This window comes from Hyperoodon ampullatus (genome assembly GCF_949752795.1).
Source record: "Hyperoodon ampullatus genome assembly, chromosome: 13".
Lineage (NCBI taxonomy): Eukaryota > Metazoa > Chordata > Mammalia > Artiodactyla > Ziphiidae > Hyperoodon > Hyperoodon ampullatus.
In genome coordinates this window covers 70692268-70714390 of record NC_136926.1, presented here as the reverse complement: position 1 = coordinate 70714390, position 22123 = coordinate 70692268, and the positions used below count along the sequence as shown (strand labels likewise).

Genomic DNA, 22123 nt, shown 5'->3' with positions numbered 1-22123 from the left:
AATCAGAAAGAAACCTAGAATTAATAGTCACTTTTTATTTCATATCACCAACATATTTTATCTAAAAAATTAAGGCTAAATAGTTTTTCTTGAGTGCATAAAGAGATAGTTAATAAACAGCAATCTTCAATTTCTCTTTGTGACTTTTTATCACGATTGCTAAGAAATATGAAATGTGAAGCTGAACACTACACCAATTTCTAAAATTTTGTTGGAAATGCAAACCTCTGGAGACTCTCTTAATCCCAACTGACAATGTCAGCTTCTAATTGGCTTGAGTGAAATTTGGCTAAGTATCTCTCCCAGACATCTGTAACAGATACATTTAATTTCAGTTGCCCAAATGCCATGTTCCCATACCTTCATTTTTCTCCCTGGGCATTTCTCTTGTCCTCTGTCATTCACAGTCCTATTCTTGTCTATCTGCCATTTATTAAGAATATACAAATGGCATTATTACACAGTCTCCTACATTTTCTCAGAAGTCTGACATTCATCCTCTCGTAAGGTAGTCATCCTAGCACAGCTTATAAGATGTACATAGTAATGTCACTCTTAATGAACCACTGAGAATTATTTTTTGTGTATACGCATTTTTAGCTAATGTTTCCCCCAATGCAAACCTATAAAAGTACAAGTCAGATTCTATACAAGAAGTAAATCCAACTATTTAAAAAAGTCATCTTTCTATGTTATCCCTTTAGAAGCTTATTCTTGTCCCCAATGTGACAAGGTACCTTTGGTTCTGACTGAAAACTCCCTGATATTTCTTCTTGTATACTCTCTTATATACTCATCTTCTTTATAAGGAAAACAAATTGAGCATCCATGATGGTATGATGACAATGGAAAATCTTTGATCTTGTTTGGAGGGGCCTCAGGGACAACTGGTCAACTCTTTTGAACACCGTTGACTACTCTGACTTCTTAAAATAGATTTTCTGGCAGAAAAAGAAAGACATGCTATTATGCATGGTCTACTCAACAACAATTGTGTGGTTTGTCACTCTTTTTTGGAAGTGATGCTTGCGTGGGGTTCTGGATGATCAGTTCGTGGGGTAAAGTTTAGCAGGCACACTTCTTCTCTGCTGGTTTGTCCTCATCCAGCTTCCCAGAACTACAACCATTGACAGTGTCGGGGACTTGGGTCTTCTCTACACACTGTTCCATTCGTTTCATTATTAAGTCCAGAAGGGTTTCTACAGCCTTTTCCACATTCTGGCCAGTCGCTGCACTTGTTTCAAAATATGGTATGCTAGCATGGAAGAGATGACAAATATTTTTGAGAGGAAGGAACCAGAAAAGATACAACAAGATGTGCCAATGAGTCACACATGCAAAAAAATGGCTGGCTGAGAGATTGTGAAATAATCACGATTTTGCTGGCTGAGTTGGAAAACATCCTTGTTTTTCCTCAGTGAGTGAAAGCTGGTGGGTTTCTTTTTAGTATGGGTGTAAGAAGTTTTATGGGCAAGGAAACTGATACAGGAGGTAATCAGGGACTTGAAGCCAAAGCATCATCACTGATTCTTAAAAATTAAGAGGGTAAAAATGCCTAAACTAGTGATCAATGTTATCATTAAAACTATTACTTCCCTCCAATCAATTATCTAGAAGTCTGATTTAGAATTTAAGCAGGCACTGTATAGGATATTTATGTGAATACAGTCTATATTTATTTGGAATCCAAAGTTTCAAAAAGATGTACATTTATAAAGCTCTCAAGGAGAATCCTTCAGTAAAAAATGGACAGATTTGGCAAAGATGCTTACATTTGAAAAAGAATGACAATTTCTGCCTTGGGAGTCAATTTACAATTACACGGAATATTTAAAAAATTTGAAAAGCTGCCATTTAAGCTCAGCTAGGATAACGATTGCAATATTATGTCCAGGTCAGGTATTATTCCTTAGAGTTTTGTAGTTATTGATTGAGAGGCAGTAGAGTACAGTGTTGAAAAGCATGGACTCTGATCTCAGTCTGCCTGGGTTGAATTCTAGCTCTACTACTTACTGTCTATGTGGCCTTCCATCAGTTACTCAATCTCTCTGCGTCTCAATTACTCATATATAAAATGGGATAACTCTAGATTTCCTATATATGATTATGAGGGGTTAGATGAGTTAAAGCCTAGGAACAGTTGCTAGCACATAATAAGCATTCAGTAAATGTTAGCTGCTATTATTATGAAATAGTTCTTTAAAAACATCACATCTATTCCTCTGGAAGGTCTTTTTCATTCATGCGACATTCCTGAATCAAAGGTATCCCTTCTAATATCAATCTCGTGACCCTACCCCATTACTAAGCAGCAGTGTGCAAGTTTAGAGGACACCTCCACGTGACTGACTTACCCGTATTTGTCAGCCAGGTCCCGGGCTTGCCGTTCGTTGACTTCTCTCTGGTCTGGCAGGTCTGCCTTGTTGCCAATTAAGACTATATCTGGATTTTCACAATAAGCATTTGCTTGCAGTTGGCCTTGGAAAGAAAACAGATGGAAACAGCAAGTTAGTTATAAACAAGTGATGTCAAATGACTGCTCATACTTCAGAGTCCTAATCTAATTGTTCATCAGCAGCTTGGCTGCTTACGAGTTATGTTATATTAGCCAAGTTGCTTAACTCTTCCCAGCCACAGTTTCCTCATCTAGAAAATGGAGATAATTCCTCACAGGTTGCAGGTTGTGAAGATTAATAAGAGTGTATATGGAGCACTTGTAGGAATACCTATCAGTGCTCCTCTATATCTGGGGAAATGCCCTTTGAGATGAACATACTGTTTTTCATTCCATCTGTTCTTCAAATATAAGTGGAGATAATAGAACGTGATCTTAAAGTACATAGGTTTGCTCTTTCCTTTAGGAGGCTGCTACATTTCCCTTTCCTGAAGTTCAAGGTGATGACCCATAAGAGCAGAACATTTTTGAACCACCACCAATTCATGTAGAAACAATATTAAGACAGGTCACTTGTTTTTCTCTTTTCTCCAGGAGACACTGTTTAAAAGAGAAGGGGGGTGGGGGGAGGAGGAGGAGATAAGAAGAAGGAGGAGAAGAAGACGGAAGGGAGGGAGGGAGGGAGGAAGGAAGGAAACGATAAAAAACTTGTCAATCTATGTTTTCAAGGTTACGGGACTATTTTACGGTCTACCTCAAGGCAAGCTATGTGCAACCTTGCTGAAGTCAGAGGAAGAATACAAAGGCTTACTCTATAACACCAATTATTTGGATGTTAGAAATTAAAGCCTTATTAGATATGGCAATTAATTATCTTAAATCCCAACTGTATCTTTCTGGAAATTTTAGTAATAAGGGAGCATCTCATCTACCTTGAATAATGATGAACGAATCAGTCTCTGAAAGAATTGAATAATCTTATTATCTCCTTATCTCCACAGAATCTAATAATAACACCAAAACTTGGAAAAAGAAATGTAATAGCAAAAGAAAACGGAGACAGATCCTAGGATAAACACTCATTTGGAGAAGCAGTTAAGTCAGAATTTGTTGGTATTTTTCCCCACTGTTAGTGAACTTACATTTAAAGCATTTATATATATTATTAATTATATATAATATGTAATAATAAGATATGTATATATTTGAGAATCTACACAGCCAGACACTCAGCCAGGTGATCTGGGGTATTGCAGTGGAACAAAGCAGACCAAGTCTGCACCTTTATAGAGCTTACATTCTAGTGGTAGAAAGAACCAAAACCATAAGTAAACAAAGAAACAATATAATATAATATAATATAATATAATATAATATAATATAATATAATATAATATAATATAATATAATATAATATAATATATGTCAGGTGGTGGCAGTGACCAAGTGAAATAGAAAGTGTATTGAGGGCATATAGAGTGATGAAGAGCACTGTTTTAGATGGGGCTGTCAGGGAAAGCTTCTCCCAAGAGATAAATAAGGTTTGAACAAGAACTTGAAGGAGATGAAAGAACTAACACACGCTATAAATGGGAAAAGAGAAATCAATGCAGAGGCGAACAGAAATCAAAGTCCCCAAGGCAGGATTGTGCTTTTCAGGGGAGAGACCTTTAGCTGGAGGCCAGTGAGCTGGGGAAGAGTAAAAGTGAATTAAAGAGGAATTCCAAGTGAGATGGGAAATCCCAAAAGGACTTCGAGCAGAGGAATAATATGATCTAGTCTTTTAAAAAATATCACTCTGGCCACAGACAGCCCTGACAAATCTAGAAATGACAAGTAGCACCAGCCCCATGCGACTGCTGGTATGTCCCACTAGGATCAAAACTGGTATTTGTAATTTAAAACATGCAAATGAAATATTGTCTTTAGTGCTACATCAGTTAAAAAATAAAGGAAAAATCAAATACCACACTTCTGTGCTGACATATCAATCTGGCTTTAATAACTGATTAGGCTACTTTGAAACTTTATATTATGTTTAAATTGCCATGAAGGCTGGAGATTTTTCTATACCAGTCTTCCTCACATTTGAACACTTTTCAAAAAAGAAGTAAAATTTCAACATGAGCTTGTTGACTGACACACTACCGTATTTTCACGTGGCTGCTCTTCTCTGAAACAATTTCTCACCTAATTAACCCATTAGTTAATTAACACTTTAGTTAACCCACATGCAAGGGCACACACTGTAGGTACCAGTTGCCCCCTCAGAAAACGCTGCTGTTTTTCTGTGTCCCCACCAGGCTAGATGGAGTAGATGTAACCACTCATTTAGTTTTAAGAAGTCCTTCAAGACTTACTGGATAAGTGGAATTAATGGCCTGCCAATTGCAACAATAAAGTCCTTACGTATAGGTGGTGATTCTTCTAAGGTGTCAAAGGAAAACACAATTTTAAGCCACTTTGGATGAGCCACGTAAAAGCCACCGCTTTGAAGGTGACACAGGAAACACTAAACCTGTGACTTTTCAGAGTTAATCTGTGGTCCCCAATCTGGTTTCATCTTGTGAGGCAGAGAAGCAACGTGGCCAACGGAAGTTACTCAGTCCCACTTACTCATCCAATTTCTGACATTTAAGAAGCTCTGTTGACTGGTGAGGTCAAACATTAATAAGAAACCCATGGCGTCTCTGAAAAACGCAGTGGTGAGGCTCCGGAATCTGCCAAAAAAGCACAGTGGATAGTTCTGAAAGTCAGTAGACATGCAAATTCTGATGACAATACAAACAACACTATTTCCCTTTCAGATATGAACTCTCCATGGCATCCCTCTGGATTATTCTGCCGAATGGGCAGAAAGACTGCTGAAGGGTCGGGGAGAACACCTGGTTGTAGATTTGTTTAAGATCGCATCCCGGCTTCATGTTCCATAGCAGGTATGTGTGCAAGAGTTTGTAAACTTCAACCACACGCTCGTTTACACAGCCCCTTGGAATCTTTCTCTCATTGGCTCACGGGCATCTCGTGGCCCACAATTAAAATAGAAGCCACTTTAGAGTTGGGACTTTAACTTATACTTTTCAAATTTCTTGTCTGTGCCCAGAAGGAAGCTTGGCACATGGTAGCCTGAAAATGAATGCCTGTGATTATGCAGAAAATCACAACTTGTTAGCAGCTGGAACTAGGGTTCTCTTGTAAGGAAGAACAACATTGGTGAGAAAACCCTTTTATAAGCACTCTTCAGGGGTAAAACTGAGCTTTAGGCTGGCATGCATGTCTCTTAAGGAGAAGGAAGACAGTGAAGAAAGGAAAAAGAGGACATTGGTTAGGGGAATGACGGAAGGGCAGAGAGACTTGGTAGTTGAGGAGAGAAAGCAAGAAGTCTCATCTTTAATGGAGGATTTTGAAGAATGCACTCCTTCACGTGCGATGTAAAGACTTTCTCTTGTTCCAACCCCTTCTACCCAACATCCTCAGGGAAGTTGAAGATGCTCTGAGATCCACTTCAGTGTCAGCAATGGGGAAAACAAGAGATCACACATAAGGTCCAGAGAAGGTTTGGGTTATACTGGTAAAGAAGTGAATTTGGCAATTGATTTTTAGAAAGGCACATGACTTTGAAACAGAGAAGCGTATCACTTCCTATCCTAAACGTCCTCCTAATTTTTCTTTTTTTTTTTTTTTTTTGCGGTACGCGGGCCTCTCACTGTTGTGGCCTCTCCCGTTGCGGAGCACAGGCTCCGGACGCGCAGGCTCAGCGGCCATGGCTCACGGGCCCAGCCACTCCGCGGCATGTGGGATCCTCCCAGACCGGGGCACGAAACCGTGTCCCCTGCATCGGCAGGCGGACTCTCAACCACTGCGCCACCAGGGAAGCCCATCCTCCTAACTTTTGATCTCCTATTTTGGCCTATTTGTAGATTCTTGGGTTTCCTCTGGGTTCTCTTTTTGACCCCTTCTTCCTCTACATATATTCACTGGTTAATCTCACTCACTTCCCTGGCTCAATTATCACCTATATGTTGAACCCCAAATTTATAGGTCTAGATTTTTCCTGCCCTCCGCACCATATGCCCAATTACTTGTTTGATATTTCCACTTGGAGGAAACGAAGGTACCCTCAACTTCATGTGTTTAAAACCAAACTGGGCCCTCCTCCTGATTTTCTGTCAATGACATCACCATCCTCCTTGGTCACCACAGCCTTTCTACTTCACCTGCTATACACAAGCAATCAACAAATATCTCCTGACTTTCTCATTTCTGTCCCCGTACCCTGCCACTACTGTAGTTTTGGACCCATTACCTTCCACCTGGATAATTTCAACAGCCTTCTCAACAGGCTTCAGGCTTCCCGTCTCCAGTGTTGTGTGGGACCCTCCCCTTCCCTGATTTCTTCCCACTGATTATATAAATCCTCTGCTACAAATATTTAAATGATGGTACTTTGCTTAAGATAATGACTGAAGTTTTCAACAATCCGTCAAGGCTCTGCATGAACTAACTCTTGCTCATCTATCCAGCTTCATCTCTTGACTACCCACAGGCATGCTGATCTTCTGTTAGTTCTTAGAAAGTTCGCTCTCTCCCCTGGGCTTTCACACATGCTGTTATTCCTGTGGGTAGCCTCGCCTTCATGCTTCCTTTACCTTCTATCCTTTTAGCCTGGGTAAGATTCACTCATACATTGTGTATGAGTATGTATATTTACAGATAACAGTATCACCTCCCCACGCTGACTTCCCAACACCCTCATGTAGCTTATGGGGTCCTCTTGGTGCACCTGGCAACCACTCTTTGTCTTCCTGTTACTGTCCTAAAGCTATTATTGCAGTTGTTTATTTGTCCAAATTCTACCCCGGTAGCTCCAAGAAACAAGGAACTGTGTTTCTAACTTGCTACCCATTGTGTTTCTATGGCCTTGAGCATATTTTTGGCTCGCTAAATGCTTGTCAAATTTAGATAAAGAAATAAAGAAAGAAAATAGCAAAGGATATAAATTATTAAAGTGTTAAACGACTTCAATAGAGAACAATACTTTCAATACCAAAGCAGGGAGAAGAGATATTTTAATGACTTTTTATTTCCAAAATAAGATTCCCTTGGTAGGACATACTTATGATGATTATGAAATACCAAAAGTTTTACTCAGTTTTCTTCCTGTGGATTTGTTCCTACCAGTCACTAAAAGCTCAGAGATTACAGGGCTTTTATTGAAGGGTTCTTTCTCTGTCTTTGGGAACTAGCTGTACTCCCAAAATTGTCTCCTGCTCAAACCACAAGAGTGTGGCTAACTCAGCCACAACAGTCTGCTCTCTGTCCTCTCCTGAAGAGTGTGTGTGTGTGTGTGTGTGTGTGTGTGTGTGTGTGTGTCTCATCTGAGGATAAGACTGTGCCTTATCCCCCTCTCATTGTCCACAGCACATGACGGTTACTTTAAAACATACTTGCTGGATAAGATCTCATTGGAGCAAACACTTCTGCATCCACAGCAACATGGGTAAAATACTCTTGCTCTGGACCAGCTTCATACCCTGGACCACTCAGCCCAGTACCCTTGTTAACCCCCTTACTTTCCAGAGTTTACCCCAGGGGAAAGCTTATTGATTTCTAGCTTCACCCACCAACCTCATTGTGTCCCCAGGGTGGGGAAAGCTAGGACCCCATGAGAAAACAGATCCCAGGGCACATTATAGCTCTTTCTCCCTCACTGAGAACTAAGTCTGTGCCCTGCATCCTTTAGGTTTACATAAGTGGTATGATTTTTTTCCTCCTTCCCATAATGTGACTTTTATCAATAATCATGATCTTACATGGGTTATACTGCCAGCCATCCTCAGGTGTAGGGTTGAGGTGTGAGGCATTGTTTATCCTGCTGCTTAGCTGCATCTTTTGTATACAGAATGCAAAATTCTCAAGGAATGAATAACTTTAATGTACTAAGACTGTCCTTAGTATTTCCTATTTCACTCCTGGAGCAGCTGTCTTAAGGGGGCAGATGAGAGAAGCCTGCCATCATGCTAGGCTGACATATCGTGTGCGAAGACATATGGGAACCACATTTTCTCATATTCCTTCTTCAAAAATGAATTAAATCGGTCTATAAAACATACATCTTTGTGACAACAAAACTGACATATGAACAGAGATTCTTGTAAGGAATGACTTCAGAAGAACCAGCCGTGTTGAAGGATGTGTGTAAATGGAATTCACAGTCAAAAAAGCTCACAGAGAGGGCCCAGCACCTCTCCTAGCGTTTACACTCACTGAAAGTGAGAATGTTTTGGATTCATTTCAAAGACTGAAGTGTTTACCAGCATAAACATTGTAAGACATGTGATGTAGAATTGGGAGGTATGTGCCTTCTAAATATCTTCTCTGACAATCTATTGCCAATTTTTGTTTAATCTAATATTGAAAAGCTTCACTAGCTTGGGGTCTTTTGCACTCCGGAAGTTTGAATCTCAAAGAAATATATTTTCATCAAATAATGGCATAGCACCTCCAGCTCTAAACAATCCACACTACTGTCTACTGAGTGTCTCTTGACTTGGACGTTGTACCAGAGACGAGGCTGAAAAACCAAGTATGGCCTCTGTCCTTATAAAGCTCACAATTGTGTTGGGGTGAGAAGGTCACAAGTGAATCAAAGACCAGCAGTTAGAGATAAAAATAAAAGATTCACCTTACTGCAAGGTGGTATATAATTAATTGAGTAATTTAAGGGATGGAAGAATAGATGTAGGAGTTCAAGAAAAGAGGGAGTTTGTTTCACTTGGGGTGTTCAGAAGAGCCCCGCCAAGCAGGTGTAATGTGAGCCAGGCCTGGTGAAAGGAGAGGCTCAGGGAAGGTGGAAAGGGAGTAAAACATTCCAGCTGGAGGTTGATGGTGAGACCAAAATCTCAGAGTAAAGCCAGTCAAACGGCAGAGGATAAGAGTCTGTGTGTAAGGGCAGGAAGAGATGAGAAAGCTATTAACACCCTTTTCTTCAACTTCCTCTTCAAGTAGTACTTGTAACAATGTCAATTTCCCACCTCAATTTAATTAAATTCTGGAGAAGTTTTTTTTTTTTTCCCTATTACAAAGTACAAAGACAATGCATAAGAATTTTCACAGAGATTTCTGAAAATCTGATTTTTGAAATCTGTACCAAATACACAGTGCTAGTTATGGTCGATTAACTACAAATAATTTATTTTTATTTTTTGATACAAATGTTTATTTTGAAACCAGAAGGAGAGTTGCATATCCTTACAAGTCCACATACCACATACAGCATTCACATTAAAATAAGTTTTCCTAAGATATTTGTAGCTAGAAACAAAGTAATTCACTGTTACCGCTCTTGTCCTGCTGTGTCCCAAAGCTGAAGATGCACCTTAAATGCTTTCCCTGTTGACCCATTTGGTCCCTGTGTGTTATAAACCTGAAAAAATACAAATGTCATCAGTTGATACTGCTTTGGATTTTGTCAGCATTCAAATTCTCTGCATTCACTCAGCATATTTTTTCTTCATTACTATAATCAAAGTTCATAGTGCAAAATAAATATTTGCTCTGTTTTTCTTCCCCAGAAGTATCACATATACTCTCACTTTTAAATGTCAAGTATAAGTATGGTTTTCAAAACAATTTAGGCATCCTGCAAACTTAAATTAGACACCTTCTGTCATTTCCTCATGGAGGCAGCAAACATTAGATTTAGGACCCAAGTTCTAGGTTCAAATATAGACTCTTCATTTAACTTCACAGAATCTTATTTTCCTTTAGCAAATTGAGACCCATCATTTCCTCCTACTTTACAGAATTACTGCAAACTTAAATGAAATAGCAGATGTGAAGGCATTTTTAAAACAGTAAAATGCTTTACAAATACCTGAATATCCTCTACTGTGAACTGGACTTTCAAAATGAAAAACACATGGAATTTCTCAATAAGTTTACACAGGATATTTCAAGTATTTCCTTACTAGTTGTCTCTTCAAAGGCTCTTTTTAGAAAAGTTTAAATTCCTTTTGACTTCTTATTTAAACAAAGCATAGCAATTTTAATATTTATCCAGTTCTTTTACTTATGGCTTAGTGAAGATGTTTTAAAGGAAAAACTTTGCAAAGATTTATACCTAGATTGGGGGTGGGGGCGGGGAATTGGGAGGGGAGAAGGCACAGAAAAACCCTGGAAGGGTTGGGAGCAAGTTTGCTAAGACTATACTACTGGACTTTCAGATAAGGTACAGGACATTATAAGGAACCATGATTTAACTTCTCAACATCATTTTCTTTGTTTTTTTTTTTGGATTTGTGATATCAACTGGAAGCCACTGCCCTCTTGGCAATCAAGAATACCTTGGGTGGCAGTAAATCTGGCTAAGCTTCTGTGCCTATGTTACACGTCTCACATGTCACAATAGCCTTATTCCTGTCATTAGCGTCTAGCATAGGAGAAGGAAGTGGTTGTGATTCTCACTTAAAATCCCTTATCTTGAAAAATAGCGTGGATTGGTCTCACATTCTGCTCATAAGAAGCTAGTGATTGATGGTGGAGTCTACACATAAATAAAAATGCAGCAAGAACTCACAAAGCTCATGGTCCAGCTATTTGCCAATCATTCTTTTAACTTTTTTTATAAGCATAGGGAAATGAACACTTTTTTAAAATTATTATTATTAATTAATTTATTTTTTTTGGCTGTGTTGGGTCTTTGTTTCTGTGCAAGGGCTTTCTCTAGTTGTGGCAAGTGGAGGCCACTCTTCATTGCGGTGCGTGGGCCTCTCACTGTCACGGCCTCTCCCGTTGCGGAGCACAGCCTCCAGACGCACAGGCTCAGTAGTTGTGGCTCACGGGCCCGGTCGCTCCACGGCATGTGGGATCTTCCCAGACCAGGACTCGAACCTGTGTCCCCTGCATTAGCAGGCAGATTCTCAACCACTGCACCACCAGGGAAGCCCTGAACACTTGTTTTTATTGAGGAACTCAGATCAAGAGTTAATGATTTTAGATACTAATTCATGTTTTGAAAGTTTCCTTAAGAATTCATAGAAAACACACTGTACAAACCCATAAATGATTTTAGTTGCCCTGTGTACTTCTGGAGACAAGTGATAGTGCCACTCAATTTTTTTCTAAGCAAAATGTTATTTATAATTGAGACAGTAAAAAATAATATTTAAATTGGATTAAAGTGACAGGTTATGAATTTCATGTGATAAAAGACAGTCACCTTGCAATGCAATAAACATAGCTTCTTAATCCTTATCTTATATAGTAGGATCAGCAACCAGTTAACAGTTTGGTTAAAAACTCACCACACGTTTTTCCCGAAAGTCTATCCCTACTGTTGTGATGAACTTGGGATTGAATTTATTGTCTGTGTAGCGATAAAGAAATGTCGTCTTCCCCACCCCCGAATCTCCAAGGGCCAGGAGTTTGATCAGATAATCATAGTCCCCATCGGTCATAGTGATGGTCTTGGTGGGCCTGTGTAGGAGGAAAAATAAGTACTTATAATTAAAATTGGTTTTCCTTTGCCTTCCTGCAAAGCAATGTAAATTTAGCTTTCAAGGGTAAAAAATTGGAATGCCTCTATTCTGTGACTCAGTGAGTTAACTAGTTCAGAGCAGCTTCAGAAGTAAGGACTCTTCTATGATTTCACTTAGTACCTATCTTTTTATATCATGTCAGGTAATATGGAACAAAAAGCTATGTGATACCCACCATGGCCACAGCAATAGTAGAACTTAAAGAGTTATAGCTTTTTTTTTTAAAGCCAGTGTCTGTTGGAATCAGGAGTGTGGTGCTAGGAAAAAGAGTCACAGGGAATAGAAAAAACTGTCCAAGATGATTGCAGGTGTGCTAGAGGGAGACTGAAATTATATATGAGTAATGGAAGAGAAAAACCCAGGGGAATAATATTCTGCATGTAATCCTGCAGGATGAGCTTTCTATTATATGCATACAAAGTATTCCTTTTTAATTTAAAAAATTTCACAGCTGAAATGACAACCTTTAAAAACACTGATTTGAAATCATTTCAAAAGCAATGTTTTAAAATCTTACGTTCTGAAATAGTGAACCCTCTGTTCTCCAACAGCAAATATGCTGTATTTGGCAAATCTGCCGAATATTTTCTTGGCCTTGAAAAAAGGGAAGAGCTATTCAGAGGCATAACTATGGTAATTCTTCTAATATTTCTCCTGAAGGAACATCTCTTGCCATTTCACCCACTGCCCTAACCTCTCCTGCCTTGGTTTTAATTTCTTGTTGGTTTTAAATTCTTCTGGGTGATGCCAAGGGCTAATGCCAAAAACAGTGATGACATGAAAACTACCACCACATACCTTTGAATTACACCATCACCCACTAAATACTTGATGTACTTTCCACCCTTGAGGTTAGCAAAATGATTTGCCTTTTGGTACAACTTTCTGATTTGTGGGTTATACCGATGGATAAGGGAAGGCTTATGAAGACATCCCTAGAATAGAAATATGTCTCTCCTATTAGGGAGAAGGAGGAATATTTCCTCACCTCTACAATCCGGAAAACATTGTACTCTTCAGGAGTTCTGCGGTGATCAAAATTAAATGTCAGCAACAGGCTGCCCCATGGACATATCTGAAAACTGCTACATAATTCTAATCATTTTTCTACATGTAAGAAAATGATGCACATATTCATCAACTTAAACAAAACTTTATTTTTTACATTGTCATTTTGGTACAGGGTCTAAACTAAAAGGTTCCATGTCTTTGGATAAATAATGATGAAGATGATGATTAGGTAGTTAGCCAGCCAGTATTATTACATCATTTGGAAGATTTACAATGTTTCTACATTAGAATTTTCTAAAATTTGAACCCTATTGATGCTAAATCCTCCTAAATGTATTATGGTTGATGGATGTATATTTCTTTAATTAATGAATGGTTTTTGAGGTCAGGTGTTTTGAGAGCTGCCAATATATATTTTTGCACGAAAGCTTTCCTCTCTTATAACATCCTTTCTTCACTGAGTAAGACTCTCAGGGTAGATGTTTGCTGACTGTGAATGTACTCTTTTTCTTTTTTAAGATCTATACAAAGTATAACCATTGCTCAGGAAGAGGTGCATAGCAACCATCAACAACCAGCCTTCCTTAATGCAGGGATACAGATATCTCCACTACTGATGTGAAATTCTTCTTAGAAAACGTCTGCATTGATCAACCCCCTGGCAGTGAGTAGTTCTGCGTTTGGGTTGGTGCCAAATACCTTACCAGGACTTTTTGGTTGAAGATGTTGCTGTTCCTAGTCTTTGAGCCAAATGGGTTGCTAGAGGAGATTGCTGTCAAAGTTGTAAGGTTTCCCCCATCTAAGGTCTATCATCACCACCATCACTCTACCTTAATCTCTCTTTCCCTTCCAAACTTGCTCATGTGAAACTCCTCTGAAGGGTGATAAAGTCTGTCATTTCACCAGTAAAATCAGATAAAACTGTTAATTCTCTTGTGAACAAAACAGATGAAATTTAAATATTCTAAGATAGTTAAGTAATTAAAGCAAAATTCTTCCCTGGACACAATCCTTGATAATCAGAGGGAAGAAACTGAAGCTACTGGTTACCTAACTACATGATAAAGTTGGAGGATATTGTGGTTTTCTGGAAAAATGAAAAGAATAGAATCTAGAAGATACATCAGCACATTTAAAAACTTTGCTTACAGTTAACTATGCTTTTTGCAATATTTTTGGTGACAGTGTCACAAAAGGCTAAGTCTTGAGCAAATCTAGTTAAATACCTCCAATATACAGTATCAGGCCCCAAGATGAAAATTCCAAAAATGTAATCCATAATCTAGTTTCTGTCAAGGCATGCATACACTTAAAAGTTGAATAAGGATGAAAGAAAATACAACATAATTTTACAAGATGGAACATGATTAGTTGATAAATGAGTCAAAGAGTTGTGCTTTTAGTTCAAACAAAACAATAATCTTCATGGACTGCAATGGTCAGAGCAGGTTTTGTAGAGGAAGATGAACTTGCATTTAACCTTACAGCATAGGGAGGAATTAGGTACAAGAGGAGATTCAGGACCATCGCATGGGAGATTAATTGTCACTTACAGAATGAGACTATCACTACTTGCCAACTACATGCCCTACCATGTATTTCTGACCTGTAGCCAATCCACAGTACACAAACCTCCTGGGGTTGCCTCCCAATCAGGCTCTAATCCGGAGTCAACAATCCTGGCTAACACGGATCAATTCTACTGCAGCCCACACAGGGTCTTTTCTTTAACTGAAAGATGGTGGAGATTTTGTGGCATTGAACATAAATTCCACCTGAAATGAATGCAAGCTTGGCACTGTGGAAACCATTTATTTAGTGTCTTCAATAGACTATTTAAAGAAATTGACATATTAAGCTGGGTATGAGATAGTTTGCCTCCAAGTTTCTTTTAAAAATGAATTATTTTATATATACAATTCTTTTGCTTTTAGTTTGTAATTTTTAAAGAAATTTCTTTTGTAGTTAGCTTCATTCCTCTTTTATTACTATGTGATTTTCTGAGTCCTAAAATCACGTGACCTCAATAGTCTATCCTTGGCACAGCAAATACACCACCACAAAGAAAAATAAAAGCCTTGGTAAAAAAGGCTGTTTTCCAAGAACTGGGCTAAAAAAAAAGATCTGGTAAGGATCAAAAAGCTGACAAGTTTAGCAGTATTGTTTATTCCCACGCAATGATTGATGGGATTGTTAGTTCTTGGTTCTATGAATCTAAAAGGGAAGAAAAAGCCAGAGGATTGCCATGTTTCAGGAAATGTGTCTGACTCTCTGCCATTATCACTGTGTCACAAACTATACCACAAGAGCCAGAAGGTCTTTTAGATACAGAAACCGCAGCATCGACCTCAGAGCCTTTCGTGGGAAGGTAAGAGGCTGGAAAGAGTAGGGAAAAGAATTCACAACGCCCAGGAGGCTCTGTTTAATGAAGAATCTTAAAGGTAGAAGGAAATCTAAGTAATCATGTGGCCTAGCCCTTAGTTTACAGATGAGAAATCACGTGCAGGGAAGTTACCTAATTTATGGGGTGACATTTCTAATAGAGGAAACCCCAAGACTGGTGTTCATTATGATTTGAAATGGAAACTGGGTTAGATAGGTAGAAAGTAGAAATATATTCATTCTATGAGGGAAGGGAATTTCTCTGGGAACATGATTTTCATAGTTAGAATATCTCAAATGAGGTTGCCCATACTGTCCCTCTCTTTTTTTTTTTTTTTTTACCCTGCTTTGTTTCATTCTTGTTCAACATAAATTCCATTAGCTCAGGAATTTAATTTCCTTGTCCACTGCTGGATCCACAGAGCCCAGTATAGTGGTTGGCATATAGGAGGAGCTCAATACATATGTGTTAGTGTACATTTAATATTTAAGATTCTCAGAGCCATGCAAATGTCATAATTAATGAAATTTGTCTTTGGGCAGTTGGTGGAAGTGGTGTCTCTCCAAGTTCAGAGCTTGGATTCTCCTTCCTTCCTCATCTGCAAAGTGAATGTTTAGATTAAATAATGACCTTGGTACTTTCCAGGTCTGGCTTCCTGAGCTCATTTTTCTATTTTAAGTTGCACAAGAGTGTAAAAACTTCCTCAAAGCAGAATATTTATATCTTCAGAAGAGCAATTTCAAATAACCTGGGAAAAGAGAAAGTACAGAGGGACTATAATTTTTGCAAGTGAGATTTGTGCTGGCAGAGAGCATATAAACTTGTCAGTTGAATAGGTCAGAGCTCAGAGAACTGGGATCCCCTATGAAAGCATCCATTTGTCCATCTAACACTCATTGGCACCTTCTGTTTTGCATGACATTTTGCATGGCTCTGAGGATACACTCCGATTTGTCTAGTAGGGAGCTTAACAAATGCTACAGATATGTGTGGATGACTACTACACAGAGGGACTAACCCATGCAAATTTTGCTAGTTCTCCAAGTAACAATCTTAAGGATGCCATGACAAGTTATGACCTTGTGACTTGAACTTATTAAATTCATAAAACCATTCTTAAGGTACTTCAGAAAGCTTAAAATAGTAGACAAATAAAATATCACTGATATTACTTTGCATTCAGTGTAGATGGTTTCAATAAAATAAAACCATCAAGCATAAAATGGACAGATGTTTAATATTTCCTCATTTATCTTTATTTGATTGGCTTGTGTTGGGCTCCAGTAAGAGCATTTGAGGTCTGGGATTCTCACAGCAAGCACTTCATTATCTGAACGATAGCCTAAAGGTGGTTCTCATTAACTGACCTTGAAATACGGCTTCCTACCACCACATTCATGTCCAGGAGGTTACAGTTAAATCATGGACGGCTGAAGTACTCTAGGGGCCTGTAGCCTGTGCATCAGAACAGAAGGCATTTTCTGGAAGGAGGGAAGTGGGGGGGGAGGGTGTAAATTAAAAAAAAAAAAATTCTCTTCAGTGTATTCCATAGCATTTTGTTCAGTTAGCAAAGTTTATCAAAGATAATTTTTATTTCGATACTTCCTAAATGCTATTTAGAATTAATGGATGTGAGCCTATATGGAACATTCAAACTAAACTGCAAATAGAAATCAACATCAACTTAACTGAACTTTTATTTGTTGACAGTGGTCAATGTGTCTACTGGAGCAATCAAATCTATTTTTAAATGTGTTCATTTTGTTTCAATTTATGGTCAAGGGATATAATATAATAGAGATAGACCAAGAATTCATTGAGCTTACTCACCCCGAAAATAAAGGGTAAAAATTCCAACACAAGTCAGCTTTAAATTGGTTTTTCTCCATTGATGTATCATTATTCTCACATATTAAGTGAACTTCTAAGCCAACGTATAATTTTATTTCTCTAAAATTCTTTTTTCTATAAGGTAAAAATTTCTCTTTAGCTTAATTTTGTGGTATCCTTTGAAACTGTATGAATTTTCCCCTTTTTCCTTTTCCTTTTTATTATGAGCACTTTCAAACATATACAAAATTTGAGGGAATAGTAGTGTACACCCATATACTGATGGCCTAGCTTCTAAATTACCAATACATGGGCAACTTTGTTTCATGTATCCAAAACTCTCCCTTTACCAGATTATTTTGAAGCAAATACCAGGCATCATAACATTTTTTCATGAATAATTCAATATATATCTCTGAAGATTTCTCAACTTACCATTTACATTGTGCTTACCTATAGAGAAGATTGTCAAACATCTGGCTTTCTATTTGATAGGTCTGAAGCCATATCTTAATACTGTTTTAGCCTGTGTTTCCTTTACCATGATCAAGGTCAAGCATATTTTCATATGTTTAAGGGTTATTTGTATTCCTTTTTTGTGTGACTGGAAGGCTCATATCTCTTGTTCAGTTTTTAAAAATGGTTTATCTCTCCTATTTTTAGAAGTTCTTTGTGTATTAGGGACATTAAAACCTTGTTATTTAAGTTGCAAATACGTTTTCCCATTTGTCTCTTTGCTTGTGATATTTATGCCACCCAAAGACTTTTATTGTTATTGTTGATGTCTGGGGGAGGAGAAATCAAATTCTGAATCACAAGGTTTTCCCATGCCAGATAATAAAGTAATTCACTTATGTGTTGTTCTGCTACTTACATGGTTTCAACTTATATTTAAAAATCTAACTCACCTGGAATTTACCATAAATATATTATGAAAAATTGATCCAAACTTATCTCATGATAGCTGTCCAAATACAACTTACATACAAATTCATCTTTTCATCACTGATTTAAGATACTACCGCTATCATATAGTAAAATTTCATACACGGTTGTGTCTATTCCTGGATTCTTCTCTTCTGTTCCCCTGGTCTAACTGTCTCTTCATGCAGCACTAGTTAAGTATACAATGTTTAATATCTGAAAAAGTTATCCCCTCCTCATTGTTCTTTTCTTAACATCTTTACAATATTGAGTCTTCTAATCCAAAATCATATGTCTTCCATGTGTTCAAGTCATCTATTGTGACTTCCAGGATTAATTTATGGTTTCCTCATACAGATTTTGGATATTTTTGTTAAGTTCACAACTAAGTATATGATTTTCTTTATTTGCTTTTGTAACTTGGGGTTCATCTGTCAACTTTGGCCTATTATTGTTTTGTTGTTTATGTGAAGATTATTGACTTCTGTATATTGGTTTTATTACTCAGTGCTTTGCCAAATTTTCTTATTTTTTTAGTGATTTTTCAATTCATTATTTTGAATTTTCCAGATGTACAATTATATCCTTGATTAATAGGTATACTTTATTTCTTCCTTTCAAATTTTTATGCTTCTACTTGTTTTTTCTTGTCTACTTTCAATGGCTGATGCCTCTAGTATAAAATTAAAGAGTAGTAGAGACAGTGGACAGCCTTGTTTCTGATTTTAGTTGGAAATTCTCTAGTGTTTTTCCATTAAGGAAGATGCTGGCTGCTTTTAACATGAGTGGATATTAAATTTGTCAATTACTCTTTTTTCTTCTATTGAGATGATCTCCTGGTTTTTCTCCTTAGCTTAATTTTATGAATAGATTTCCTTATATAGCAACACCTTTATATTTCTGAAATAAATTTCACCTGTTCATGATGTAGTATCTTTTAATGTGCCATTGGTTATGTTACTTACATTTTATTTAATTTTTTCATCAGTATTAATAAGTAAGATTTGTCTTGCTTTTGCAACAATCTTTGGTTTTGAGCTTTACATTATAATCACTTAATTGAATGGATACGAAAAGTTTCCTTCTTTTTCTGTACGCTAGAGTAGTTTAAGTATTATGGAAGTTATCTGATTTTTAAATGTTCGAAAGAATTTCTATATGAAACCATCTTGCCCAGGTGATATGTGTGTGTTGTTGGGGGGGATTAAATTGCTCTCTATTTCTTCTCTGGTAATTGGTCCCTTTAATCCTGTCTCCAATAGGATCAGTTTTGCAAAGTTGTAATTTTGTAGGACATTAATCATCTCATCTAGAAATTCAAATGTACTTTATAGAGTTGTACAAACTACTCTCATATGATTTTTTAAATCCCCTGTTTTGATACTTATTTTTCCACCTGACATTTCTAATTCTGTATAATTTTATTGTACTTATTTGTGGAAGGCTTTAGAAAATCAATGAAAGTACCAGTCTTATTATCTCAAGAGTTTATTTTAATTTTCATATTATAGCCCATAGTCCAGTAATCCTATTCTTTACTATCATTAATTTTTCCCTTAGAATGTCCTCTCTACCCCTACTCTTTACCTTCTAAACTCAAATCATATCCACACTTTCCTTGTCCGTGAGTTCTTACACTTCTCCAATTTTATTCCAGTTTTTCTGTATTCATAAGGGGCATATACTCTGGGGTCAAGATCTAGCAGACCTTGAAATTCTGGACTTGAAATTGCTAAAACCCAAATTTGCTCGATGAGTATTCTTACTGAGAACACTGCAGCTTGCCAATAATTCTCACAATCAGGGTCAGGATAAGGCTGCTCCCTGATCTGAGAAATTTTTACCTGAATTGAAAGAGCTTCTAAATCATTTGGTTCACTAATATAGATCCATTCAGAATCAATGCTTTTCATGTGTTTCCCTAACATTGGATCATTATGACTCAGCAGGAGGCAGCAAAACACAAAGCTATTTTGTCCCCAGTTGCAGCATGATATTGACAGATGTTCTATGGAATCATTCTGAAAAGGACATGAGAGCAATGGTCTAGCATTATCTCTGAAGCTCACATGTACCCCTGGAGAGAAAGCAAACCCCTAACTGATGTGTGCTTAAAAACACTGTTTAGCAGACATGACTCAAATCTCAGGGTAGTTAAAGCAATTCAGGCTTTTGGCTTCAGATGAGTCAATTATCAACAGGAACAAAATAGTACTTTACAAAGTTGCTGTTTCAGATTCAGAGAAACCTCTCAAGGCTTGTACTTATATTTGTAAATGCTGATAAACTGAAATACCTCTTAAAAAAGAAAACTTCACAGTCTTCTTAGAAACTTAAATGTGTGCAGTCCCAAAGTGTGTCCAGGGTCATACTGAGGGCACAGGCCTTGAAGCTCACATAATTTGTCACTGATCTGTCACTTCACCTTGTTGGCACAGGAAAGAACTGGGCATTCAGTTTCTCTAGCTCTGACAAGATCTCCTTGTTTGGCTTCTCGGAATCCTAGGCTGGGTGTGTGTGCAGCTCCATAGAGAAGGTACACATTCTGGCAGGTCATCTGCACCATTGAGGTTAGAGGTGATGAGATGCAGGCAAGTTCCAGGCATCCTCCTGGATTCCAGTTTGTCCTCATAGATTTTCCTGTTTGACCTTGCTCTGACTTTATGTCCATCTTTCTCTCCTGACCCTGGTTCGGATGACTTCAGGTACAACACAACACAGAAAAGCAATAGGCTTACGTAGACTGCCAAGTCAGCTCCCACAATTGTGAAAAATCCAATCTGATTAATAAATCACATGTTCTGTATCACTTACAGTGATTCTGCTTTTTTGATAAAACCCTCACTGATACCAAATTCTAGAATCTTGAGAATCTCACTCACTTTATTTTTTAAGGTTTAGAAAATTAAATGGACATTGTTATAACCAAAATAGTGGCATGGAAAGGATACCTATTTCATATCAGATCTCCTGTATAACTTACTTCAAACTCATAAATTCTAGTTTTGAAAGAGAGCCACATAATTACTACATTAAGCATTGCTTAGATATCCTGATAAACAGCTGAGAGGGTCTTTCAGTGCACTGTCCTATGGTATTTCTATATCCACCGCAAAATAGTTTTTAGCTTTAACGTTAACTTACTCAACTCTAAGACATGGTTTTGGCATTTCCCACCAAAATCTCCAAAAGAAGCCCAGTGGATGCTGACATGTCTGTAATCAATGAGCAAGTGAATCAAAGACGAACTTCACTTTAAATGTACACATTAGCCTTCAGCTCACATTGGTGATTTAAAGGAATAAGTTGGCTTCTAGCCAAAGCAATCTTGAGAAAGAAAAACGGAGCTGGAGGAATCAGGCTCCCTGACTTCAGACTATGCTACAAAGCTATATTCAACAAAACAGTATGTTACTGGCACAGAAATAGAAATATAGATCAATGGCACAGGATAGAAAGCCCAGAAATAAACCCACACACCTATGGTCAATTAATCTATGACAAAGGAGGTAAGACTACACAATGGTGGAAAGACAGTCTCTTCAACAAATGGTCCTGGGAAAACTGGACAGCTACATGTAAAAAAAAAAAAAAAAAGAAATTAGATTATTCTTTAACACCATACACAAAAATAAGCTCAAAATTGATTAAAGACCTAAATGTGGGACCAGACACTATAAAACTCCTAGAGGAAAACATAGGCAGAAGTTGGCTTCTAGCCCAATTTACAGAGTATTAAGCCAATGGGAAAATAATTATTTTATGGATTGGAATAAGAGCATTTGTAGATATTATTCTTAAGTTTAAGACTTCATGAAATTCAGAAATAGTAATGAGAAACTTCACAGATGCTTCTCTACAATGTTACAATGTAGGATTTTATGACTGCTTCTCCAGATAGGTAAGAATTACACTCAGGCAATTCTAATAGATTTTACCAATTAACATAATTTTCATATAAATATAATAATTTTTACCAAGGAAAGCAATTTGTGACTATGAAGAGAAAAATGCCACACAGAAGAAAATTGCAGTATAAAA

At 37.5% G+C, this 22123-nt stretch overlaps 1 protein-coding gene across 1 annotated transcript; it reads right to left on the bottom strand.

Moving 5' to 3' along the window:
- Window positions 1–1065: 1065 nt before the first annotated feature.
- RAB27B (RAB27B, member RAS oncogene family) lies at window positions 1066–21252 on the bottom strand (the record flags this gene model as incomplete). Its single annotated transcript, XM_079718041.1, has 6 exons — window positions 1066–1255; window positions 2355–2478; window positions 5012–5115; window positions 9736–9821; window positions 11701–11872; window positions 21227–21252. 6 exons carry the CDS (start codon window positions 21250–21252, stop codon window positions 1066–1068), a joined length of 702 nt encoding a protein of 233 aa, XP_079574167.1.
- Window positions 21253–22123: the final 871 nt, after the last annotated feature.